The sequence below is a fragment of the Thalassophryne amazonica genome, chromosome 10, assembly GCF_902500255.1.
Source record: "Thalassophryne amazonica chromosome 10, fThaAma1.1, whole genome shotgun sequence".
Lineage (NCBI taxonomy): Eukaryota > Metazoa > Chordata > Actinopteri > Batrachoidiformes > Batrachoididae > Thalassophryne > Thalassophryne amazonica.
The window spans coordinates 112,074,876-112,086,963 of record NC_047112.1 but is presented as its reverse complement, the minus strand read 5'-3'; the positions used below and the strand labels follow the sequence as shown (position 1 = coordinate 112,086,963).

The following is a 12,088-nucleotide window of genomic DNA, read 5'->3' as shown; positions in this document are numbered from 1 at the left end:
TATGCTTGACAACAGGAAGAGCATACTGTAAACATCCCCAAGTATATCTGTTTTTGTGTGTTCATTTTAAAGTTCAACAGGAGTTTGTGGCAGAAACTGTTAAAAACATATATCCAGTTCAAAACCGATGGGGCCAATGAGTACGTACTCATGACCCTCAAAGGATTAAAAAAGTGTCTCTAATATCAGGTGGAGTGTTGCCATGGCTAAATTATAATCTGAGATGAAGCAGCTCCATGTCCAGATGTTGGTTTGAGGAACTTTTCTAGAATTCTTTATCGTGCAGCAGATACGTAATTGTAACAATTGTTCATTTCTGTAAACAAGCAACAAAATTGGTGCACATACAACCCCTGGCAAAAATTATGGAATCACCAGCCTCGGAGGATGTTCATTCAGTTGTTTAATTTTGTAGAAAAAAAGCAGATCACAGACACGACACAAAACTAAAGTCATTTCAAATGGCAACTTTCTGGCTCTAAGAAACACTATAAGAAATCAAGAAAAAAGATTGTGGCAGTCAGTAACGGTTACTTTTTTAGACCAAGCAGAGGAAAAAAATATGGAATCACTCAATTCTGAGGAAACAATTATGGAAACTCCCTGTAAATTTTCATCCCCAAAACTAACACCTGCATTATATCAGATCTGCTCGTTAGTCTGCATCTAAAAAGGAGTGATCACACCTTGGAGAGCTGTTGCACCAAGTGGACTGACATGAATCATGGCTCCAACACGAGAGATGTCAATTGAAACAAAGGAGAGGATTATCAAACTCTTAAAAGAGGGTAAATCATCACGCAATGTTGCAAAAGATGTTGGTTATTCACAGTCAGCTGTGTCTAAACTCTGGACCAAATACAAACAACATGGGAAGGTTGTTAAAGGCAAACATACTGGTAGACCAAGGAAGACATCAAAGCGTCAAGACAGAAAACTTAAAGCAATACGTCTCAAAAATCGAAAAATGCACAACAAAACAAATGAGGAACGAATGGGAGGAAACTGGAGTCAACGTCTGTGACCGAACTGTAAGAAACCACCTAAAGGAAATGGGATTTATATACAGAAAAGCTAAACGAAAGCCATCATTAACACCTAAACAAAAAATAAACAAGGTTACAGTGGGCTAAGGACAAGCAATCGTGGACTGTGGATGACTGGATGAAAGTCATATTCAGTGATGAATCTCGAATCTGCATTGGGGAAGGTGATGATGCTGGAACTTTTGTTTGGTGCCGTTCCAATGAGATTTATAAAGATGACTGCCTGAAGAGAACGTAAATTTCCACAGACGTTGATGATATGGGGCTGCATGTCAGGTAAAGGCACTGGGGAGATGGCTGTCATTACATCATCAATAAATGCACAAGTTTACATTGATATTTTGGACAATTGAAAGGATGTTTGGGGATGATGAAATCATTTTTCAAGATGATAATGCATCTTGCCATAGAGCAAAAACTGCGAAAACATTCCTTGCAAAAAGACACATAGGGTCAATGTCATGGCATAGGGTCAGTGTCAACGAGCAGATCTGATTTGATGCAGATGTTAGTTTGGGGGATGAAAATTTACAGGGTGATTCCATAATTTTTTCCTCAGAATTGAGTGATTCCATATTTTTTTCCTCTGCTTGGTCTAAAAAAGTAACCGTTACTGACTGCCACAATCTTTTTTTCTTGATTTCTTATAGTGTTTCTTAAAGCCAGAAAGTTGCCATTTGAAATGACTTTAGTTTTGTGTCATGTCTGTGATCTGCTTTTTTTCTACAAAATTAAACAACTGAATGAACATCCTCCGAGGCCGGTGATTCCATAATTTTTGCCAGGGGTTGTACTTCTAGACATTACTGTTTTGAAAAAAACAAAACAAAAACAAAACAAAACTGATTGGCCACTTAAATTTTCAATAGGCAGCCAGATAGGGGTCAGTTGAAGAATTACACAGTGGTCAAAATTAAAAGATGCCCCATTCATATTGAAAACCATGCCACATTATTTGCCGGTTCACAAAGATTCCAAAAAGGTATAGTTTGGGCCAGGGGTGGGCAATAAGGGCCAAAATGTTGCAGGTTACCCTTTCTATCAATCATCTCAGCAGGGTCACCACCTCCAAAGAAGGCCAAGGTCGTTTCATCTGCAGGGAAGGTCATGGTTTCAGTTTTCTGGTTTGGACTATCTTGAAAATGGACAAACCATAAATGGACAGTACTATTCTAACCTACTGAGACAGTTACGCGAGGCTATCAAAAAGATACGACCAGGAAAGCTGACGAAAGGGGTGCTGTTCCGTCAAGACAATGCCCCAGCTCACAAGTCAACAGTGGCCATGGCCACTATCCACGAGTGTGGATTTGAACTGGTAGATCACCCACCATACCCCCCTGACTTGGCACCCTCGGACTTTCATCTGTTCCCAAACCTGAAAAAAAACTTGGCTGGGAAGCACTGTCGGAGCAATGATGAGGTGATGGCTGCCGTTGAGGACTATTTTGACTCTCAAGATGAAAGCTTCTATGCCAAGGGAATGGAAGCACTCAAGCCCCGCTGGAAGAAGTGTGTGGAGTTACAGGGAGACTATGTAGAAAAATAACCCTGAATTTGTTCAATTCGACAACTGCATCATAGTCAGCCTTAGAACTTTTCAGCCTACCCTCGTAGTTTGTACAGGGATCTAAAGTTAAAGTTGCTTTAATTTTGGTAAAAAGTGATGCAAATTATTGGTTAATAGGGTTTTAAAAAGGAATAGTTTGCACCATGTGTCATGCTTAGTTATCACGTCATGGGGTAACATGTCACATGTCATAGAATCCAATGTCACCATTGTTGGACCTTTTCTTTGTAGACTAAGCATTCAACACAGTCAAACTATTCCATTTATTAACCCTATTAGCTCAACCAATAATTTGCACCACTTTTTTTAATACCAAAATTGGAGCAACTTTAACTTTTGACCCCTGTACAAACTGAAATTGACCTTTGCCACCATACTTGCTTTTTTTTTTAACCTCATAACATTCAGCCATAAATTGTTCAAACTATACCTTTTGGGAATATTTATGAGCAGGCAAATAATGTGGTATACTTTTCAATATGATTGAAGCATCTTTTAATTTTGACCCCTGTGTAATTCTTCAATTGATCCCAAACTGGCTGCCTATTGAAAATTCGAAGTGGCCAATCAGGTTTTTTTTTCTCAAAACAGTAATGTCTAAGAAGTATGTGCACCAGTTTTGGTCCTTGTTTCCAGAAATGGACAATTGTTACAGTTGGGTATCTGCAGCATCAGATTGATCATTTGCAGCAGGCGGTGTCAGTGGGACTGTACTCTCACTCCATGACATCAGATTTCTCTCAAGCATCCTGTGTTCATCTCAGGGCTTTTGAGAAATGCGTCTGATGTTTCTGGCTGGGATGAGTCCTGCTGCTGAGGCTATAACACATTCCCACATTTTGGATCCAAGTTCGTGGTTGCAGAATATTTTTACTAAACAACTTGACCTCCCAAAGAAAAGGTCCATGAATTATTTTTGTGTATGTCTGTAGTCTTTGTCCTTGCTGTTAACTCCTCTGTGGATGACAGGTCCTGATAAGTCATGCAGAGACTAAGGATGGGAGTGGTGGGCTACTGGATCTTGAATCTGAAGCCGCACCATTCCCAAGGGTCCCAGTGGAGACTGGAAAGACATTTGTGGAGCCCACAGTGCACCAATCATCCATTATGGTGAGTCTGAAGAAACTCTGGAGTCATCTGACGTGTCTGTGCATATAGATAGATAGATAGATAGATAGATGGATAGATGGATAGATAGATGGATAGATGGATCCATGCGTGCGTGCATGCATACATACATTATTGATCCTGAAGGAATATGAGTAAATTGAGTATTTTATGTTTTGGTGATTTATGCACTCTGTTCTCAAAATGGTACATGAAAAGCAAACGGCACTCACCATTCCATATGCATAGCAAGATGCACAGCTGCCTCATCAGGGATCGTAACATCAGATCGCAAAGTTCAGACAGTCATCGTGTGCCAAAAAAAGAACTGTCAGGACTCATAAGCGTACTGAAACATCCCTTAGATACGATAAGTGAGAGACTTTATTGTCATTGTAAGAAACAATGAAAATTTGTTGGTGACAACCAGTCAGTAGCAGCAAAGATTAAATATAAAAGATAAAATACATAAAATAAAAGTGCAATAAGGTGCAAAAGACAACAATAGACATGTTATTTAAAGTGTAAACCAAGATGTAAAAATTGCAGTGCCCATGGCTGTTTAAAATCCAGTAGGAGGAGCAATAGTCTGTGACTCAGACAGTAGCTGAAGCTGGTGAGTATGAGTGGGGGTGGAGAAGAGGAGGTGTGATGGAGGCTACAGCTTTGGGGAAAAAGCTTTTCCTTGTTTGTTGTTTCAGCATTTTAAAGCTCTCTTTGACCATGGCAGAAGTTTCATATGTGAAAAACAATCAAGCGATTTTTTTTTTTTTTTTTTTCCAACAACCAGCTCTTGGACATTACAGGTGGCTGCACTGGGACAAATAATATAGGATGATTACGTTTGCATAAGGTTCACATGACCTGTATAATCAGATAACTTTTACTAATCAGATAACTGTAAGAATCAGATGTTACGAGCCCTGACGAGGCAGCTGTGCGTCCCGCTGTGCATTTCTGTTCATGTACCATTTTGAGAATGGAGTGCATAAATCACAAAGCATAAATAAAAGTACTTAATTCACTCATATTTGGAGTAAGTATGGGTCAGTTTGGGTAAATCGTCACACCTTTTTTGCCTCTGTGCGCACGCTCATAAATATAAGTGTTCCACCTGCCAATCAAAAGGGATCTGGGTGCCAGACTTAACCATTCCCACACTATAATACCGTGCAGCACTGACGCAAACCGCTTGGTGGAAACGGGGCTGTCAGGATGGACAGTACAGACGAGTCACTGACCCATTTATCTGTTTTATCCACTCATTCTGACGCACGTGATCTTTAGGAAACTGAAACCAGTGTTTTAATAAAAGCCCGCAACAAACACATGGAGCTGGCATAACTCCAGAAATGAAGCACTTGCACACAGAAATACATCTGATTGTTAACCAAACAAATGGGATAATGGTTGATGGTTCTCCCACTGTGATCACGTCCTCCTTCTTCTCCAATGTCGTGACTCGCCCGGACGTTCCTGGTTTTTAGTGGCACCCAGTTCAAAATCCGAATATTTATCTTTTCAGTAACCACACACAGGGAAAGCATTAAGTTCAAACTGTTGTTTAATTTTAGTCTTAAATACTAGAAAAAGAAAAATTATGTATCGCATCACCTACACTTTAAAAAGGATTACATTTAGTCAAGTTATTGTTTTTGTAGAAACGCCCAGCAAACGGGACTTCCACTTCCTTGTTCAGCTGTGTCTCAGTGCAGCAGTTGCAGTGGGCAAAACACCCCCACAACTTCCTCTTTATCCTTAGTTGAAAAATGCACGACCTAAACCAATCAAACTCCCCAACCCACGTGGGTTGATTGCTGAAGAGATCCTGGCCAAAACACCACCAAAAGCAGATGAAAGTGCCAACACTGCCTCCAGGTGTGCAACAGGAAGAGTGACGCTCCTGTGGTTGAGGCCTGTATCCCCTCTGTGAAGGAATTGTTTTTTTGAGTGGCACAAAAATTTGTGGCATCTTATTGTTATGTAAATAGTTGTACGAAAAACACCTGAAACATTTCCTGGATTTTAATGTAAATAGCTGTATATAACTTCATTGTTTGCTACATTTGTACATATAATTTTGAAATTCACAAATTATATTTGCATTCTAAGTTATAAAAATGACTGGTTAAACATGTTTGTGGTTTTCACAGTAAAAAAAGAACAAAAAATTTTTTCTACTTGGATTTGATGTTTTTGTGTGAATTTAGGTTCATTGTGTTAATGCAGTATGTCAGAATGAAAGAAAAACTGTAAAGTCCCACAGGTAAGGTTGGACTAAAAAATGATACCAAACAAGGCAAAGTAAGCAGTTTCGTTTAAGGTAAATTGTGAAGGTAAAACCAAAAGTAGTCAAAAACGGCCAATTATACCCTGGACCCCTCCAGGGTATAATTGTGTCCTGTAGAACATGTCATTTACACAAAAATTCCTTTTTTCAGAGTCCGTTGGTGCTTGTAAATACTCGTCTGGCTTGTGTAATCTCTCCATCTTTCCATTTAGTCTGTTGTGTTTCACCATCTGAGATTTTCCATTCTAAGGTTTCTCCATCTTTTTTACTTGACCCATTTTTGCCACAGACTTATTTTCCTTTATCTCATCCTTTCTTGGCTTTCAACTTGTTGTTCTCAGTGATATAGTATCTCTAGGCTCCTTCTCTCTTTTGTGGTCCGTCTTAATGTTTTCAAGCGTGGACACACGTGTTGTGAATGTTAACAGTGGAATCTGATGTCAGATCACGCTGATGTTTGTGTTGGCTGTGTCCTTTTGTCCTCACAGTTCAACTGCACATATGGAAAGAGCCAGGAAACCCCACATTCAGTTCCTAGGATTGTATCAGAATCAGCAGGGGAACCAGGCAACAATATGACCTTCACTATGGAGTTGTACAATACACTCCTGTTCCACAACCCTGGCCCCCAGGCATTCCATGTAGTCTCAGAAAATCAGCAAGTCTTTGTGGAGGTAGGTTTTGCTCCCAAGTACAGTCACGCTGTTCTACAACACACTGTAACACACAACAGGAAATGTTGGTTTTACATTTTACATAATTAAATCTCGATTTCAGATTCTTTGATCCTTTAGATTAGCCGACAAGGTGAAGCTTTTTTAATCTCCTTTGTCTTTGATGTTTGTTGTGTTGTCACCCTCCTGCGTGCCTCAGTAATCTGTGGGTCATCGTGATTTACATTTCACAACAATGATTCTGATCATATTGCAGATGTCAAAGAGTCACGGTGCTTCAAAACAGGTTTTATGATAATTCATTGTACTTATGAGGAGGACATGAAGCCAGCAGCTTACAAAGAGCTTTCTGTGTGTGAGATCTTGGTGTGATGTTCTCTGCAAAGCTCACACTGTGCTGAGATCTGACCTGAGGTGACGGCCAAAGTTCACTTTGATGTTGGAAGAGTGGTTTTCATTCATGCATTCCATTTGCAGCTGACCTCTTTTTAACTGTGAACGTTTTGCATGTCATCTGTCTGAACACTGAAACCCTTAAAAAAAAAAGAACACTCCTGAAGAGCGGATGATTTGTTTCTCATTTGTTACCCAAAAAGGAATCCGTTGATTTTCATAATCGTAATTGTTACTGAGTTTTTAAAATGTTTATTGCAAAGCATTCTTTTTTACGACATCGTGTAAGTTTTATAAGTCCGCGGACACAGATCCGTGTGTTACAGATACAAATCAATTTCCTCGGATCCGCGGAGTTTTGAGGAGAATAAATGCCACTCAAAGCCTGGCTGTTACGACAGTTGTTGTAAAGCGAGACTGGTTGGTTGCTGCGGTGACACTGTGTGGCTCCTGCGCGAAGCTTAGCTAAATGCCATCGCACACTTTTAGAACTTTCAAGTTTTTAAAAGAAGAATTTTGCAGCATGTCTGTGTCATGGAGCGACATCAGACAGAGCGAAGATGGTGAGAAAGATGGTTTGAAAAAGTCTGATAAGGACAAGAATCCATGGAATTGTTGCTGGCTTCATCAACACACCTGAAAGATGAACGGGAAAAGCGAACTGGTAAGAATTTTCAGAAAAGATTATGTGCCTTTTTTTCTTTCATTAATCTAGACTTTCTTTCATTGAAAAAAAAAAAGTGTGGCTTTGAATGAATTTAGGCTACATGAATTTACACAACAATGTAAATTAGTTTTTATTAATGTAGACTTTTTTCATGGGAAAAAAGACATTGTGGCTTTGAGTGGATTTACAGGAATTTACACAAGAATGTGTGGCTTTTTACTATAAGGTATGTTATTGATATTTTACGCTGATTTTTAAAATATTCTCCTAGCTTTAGCTGTGGTTTTTGAAATGCTTTAACAGTCTTTTCAGTCTTCATGAATTTCATTTAGTTTAATTGTTCTGAGTTAATGCATAATTTGGTTTACAATTAAAAGGAAAATCATTCCAGGTCCTACTTCCACGTCATATTCTGTTATTTCAACATGATCATTGATGATTCAAATGAAAGGTTGAATCTAGGATCATTTAAATATGCACTAATTTTGAGATTTGTTCTTCCAGGAGATGTTGAAAATGTATCAGTAGATGAAAATTTAATTTGGTTGCTGGGGCCCCACAAGGCCCTAGACCCCGGCTCCTGGGGAGCTGCACCCTCCAGACCCCCTGCGAATTTTCCTCAGATTTTACAATTTTCATTTCACAGCCCTGTTTATTAATACATTAGAGGTGTCACAATATATGTACTTGTATTAAACAGACATGGGGTCAAATACTTTGCATTGTATTTAAATACAAATACTTTAGATTTTCCAATTCCAAATATAAATACAAATACTTTGTACTTTTTCAAATACAAATACTTTATATTTTGAGTATTTCAAATACAAATACAAATACTTTCTATAAACTATAAACAACAAATCAACACAAAAACTGATAAACCAGTGACAATTTATTGTGAAAATAGCATGACCAAATACTATTGATAAGTAAAGGATTGACTGTTTTATCACAAATTCACTATTATAATATCACAGGCAATAATCAAACTATCACAATCTGTATTCAACACAGTGTCACAGAGATTCCCAAGTTTGAAAAGTATGTGAAAAAGTATTTGTAAAGGTATTTGGAAATACTTGGGATCGACAGTGTATTTGAAATACAAATACAAATACTTTGAATTCAAAATCAGAAAATACAAATACAAATACCCCGAAAAATGTATTTAAGTATTTTCAAATACAAATACTTTTGTATTTGGCCCCATGTCTGGTATTAAACCACATAGTACACACGCGGCAGTTCAGTGCACAGAACTGTACGCTGAATACACAGTATGGCACAGTATGATTATACACGTGCGTATTTGTTTCCATAACTCACTGACATTAAAGGGGGCTCTTCTGCTCATGTCCACAGACTACATCACTCGAGTCTCCTGCTCTGTGCAGGAGGTATGGTCAGCCCGTTCAGCCTGCTCTCTGTGTGTGAGGTGATCTGAGGGAACAGTGAGCCAGACATTTGAAGCAAGAGGCCACATTGTTCCACCCAGACACTTTGGAAACATAAATGGAATTGGTTAATTTAGCTTTTTCTTCAAGGACTGATCTGCATTTGTGTTGACTCACTATCCTCGGGCTCTCTGCTGCTCACTGATTAAAGATGCTGTATAAATATTTGAAGAATTTACAAAAACTAGTACCGAACTGTGAGGTCTAAACACGGTTTTTGACTTTTTTTGGTTTTAGCTTCATAATTTACATTTTTGTTTCTCTTCTCCTGTGCTTCAGGTTACATCAACAACATCTGATCCGGAGTTAGGGTTCATTATCATATCCTGCTTTGTTTCTCCTGACTCAAACCCCAGTGTGGTCTCAGACTACATTCTCATTGAGACAGTTTGTCCCAAAGATGACTCTGTAACGTTCTATCCTCTGAGGGAGTTCCCTATCCGTCATGCTGCAATGGAAAAGAAAAGATTCAGCTTTACCTTCAACTCACATTTGAACATGTCTTTAATTTTCCTGCACTGTGAAATGTCACCATGCTCCAGAAGCTCACAGAACTCCCAGCAGCTACCACTGGTATGAAGTTTAATCTCCACATTTCTACCATGCTTAAGTCCATCATTGTTGTTTCATCTGAGTAACACAGAGACATTGAGAGGTTCTGATTTTTATTCTGTTCAGTCTGTGCATGTACTGGGTGTAAGGTCATTGAGACCAGCAACTTGGGTACCTTTGTATACTGACCTTAAGTTCTTAGACAGTGTTGTTATCCTTGTGGACATAGTGGACATGAGAAATGAAATGAGAAATCAGAGTGTCTGTATTTCCAACTTTCCTGGATTAAAACTAAGATTCAGGTTTTTGCTGACTTCCTGGACTCAGTCTCTAGAAGTGGATCAGCTTGTGGTGAAGGTGTTGAAATTGCTGAAACATTCCCTACTTTCAGCTGTGATATTCGTATCTCTGGAGGTTCGGCCAATGAGCTCAAGAGTAATCTGGAAAGACCTCATGGTGTCATGAGGTCTCTGGAGAGAGGAATTTGGAGATGCTAATACCTTTGTTGGAGAACAAAGGTCCAAGACTGTAGGGTCCTGGTGCTTTCTGTCTTACTCTATGGTTGTGAGACTTGTACTTGTACCAGTGACCTAAGGTAATGACTGGATGTCTTTGGTACTTGGTCTCTTAAGCCCTGGTCCCACCAAATAATGAAGGATAAATAATGAGCCACGTACCATGTTTTTTTTTTATACGAGTCCAGTTATTCAACAGTCGTGGGAGAATAGTGGCTCTGAGAATCAGTATATTCGGCTAATAAGGCTCATCTCTGAGCGTGGCACTAATTTCAAGAAGTTCAAAATTTACCAACAGCATGGTGCAGTTTGTGTACGAGGTACTATGAGGACAACCCAGGATTTTAGAGCCATTTTTGTAGTGGGGATGAGGCTGTTAAAAGCCCATTATCTGAGCACCTGGCTGCTACAAGGACAGGACACGCTGTTTTGGACAGGCGAGTTTGGCTCAGCCCTCTTGTGCACTAAAATCCCACCTGGTTTGTGTGGACACTGTATATAAAATAATAATTTTGTAGCAGATTAATCATTTTCTGTCAGTTTGGATGTTGAAAACACCTCTAATCGCTTCTGGAATCACAGAGGACCATTTCATTTGGAGCTTTTATCCTGTCTCTGTCTCGTGTGCTGAGGTGGAGAACATATTTGGAACAGCCTAAAAGGTAATTATTTGTAATGTTTTAATGGCTTGGTAAAACAGTTGCATGTTCATTCCTTCTTTATAAGCAGCTGTAAAAGTATGTTTATGATATATTTAACATCTTGTTATGGATCAGATGAGGCGCACTCTGTGCGCACTGACGCAATGACGCACACTGAAGACGAGCATTTACGCAGAATGTGAGCTTACAAAAGAGCGATTTTGCAGATAATAATGGATGAACAAAAGTTAAAAGGTGAATCACCGGTGTCCAAATTAATGTAAAGCCATGGAGGAAATAAAGCCATCGAGAGGTGACTGTCCAGGAAGCAGTAGTTCAGTTCTTGCTGGTCTATGGATGTGTTTTGTGTTGTGGTTTTTTTTTTGGGGGGGGGGGGGGGGTGAGCCACACAGGTGCAGGTGTATATAGTTAAAGCGGTCACCTCATTGTGGTGTCTTTTTTTTGTCACAGAGAGCTGGGTGCACACGCAGAACTGCTGCATTTAATGACTCTGGAACACATGGGAACTGCAGCCTGACACACAGATGCGCACACTGGCGCGAATGTGCAGGAGTGTCTTTTTTTGGACTGCATTTAAAAAATGTGACAACATCTTGAATGGATCCTGTGAATTGAAAACCCACACTTTAAAGGGACCAAGTGTGGGAGGGCTGGAGGTTTGGACCAAACCCAGGCCTAAGTGTGCACCAATGTTGCGTTTCATGGCGCTACATGGATCATATTTGGCTTGCGGTGACACGAGCCATTCGAGGCTGGATGGGGCTCACATGACAGGTCCTTCGTGGCTCATTAGAGGCTGATACCTGGCACATGTGAGGTACAGAGAAGCGCATAGAGGCTTCTTCATAGCAGATATGTGATAGATTTATACGTGGGCTATTATTGAAATGATCACTGAGAAATTCATACGTGGCTCATTATTCATGGCTTTATTATTTAGTGGGAGCGGGGCTTTACTAAAGAGAAACTTTGGGTGGAATTGTGCCAAAACAGCAGTTATTTAGGGAGACTTGGATGAGGTGCAGTCCTTACATTGCGAAGAAACATCAGCTGTGACTACATGCCCGTGTGGCACACAGCCCTGAATTTGGTCTAGCGCATAGGTGTGTCAGTGGTGAGGATCCCAGCAATTGGACAGAGGTGTTTGGTGATGCT

The 12,088-nt window shown here is 39.7% G+C and overlaps 1 protein-coding gene across 1 annotated transcript in view; it reads left to right on the top strand.

Annotated features, from left to right (window-relative positions):
• The window catches only part of tgfbr3 (transforming growth factor, beta receptor III), a 271,094-nt gene that overhangs the window by 202,067 nt on the left and 56,939 nt on the right, over positions 1–12,088 (top strand). The window contains exons 10-12 of the mRNA XM_034179237.1: positions 3,586–3,726; positions 6,502–6,687; positions 9,484–9,777. Of these exons, the coding sequence (XP_034035128.1) occupies positions 3,586–3,726; positions 6,502–6,687; positions 9,484–9,777 (621 nt within the window). The remainder of the gene's footprint in view (positions 1–3,585; positions 3,727–6,501; positions 6,688–9,483; positions 9,778–12,088) is intronic.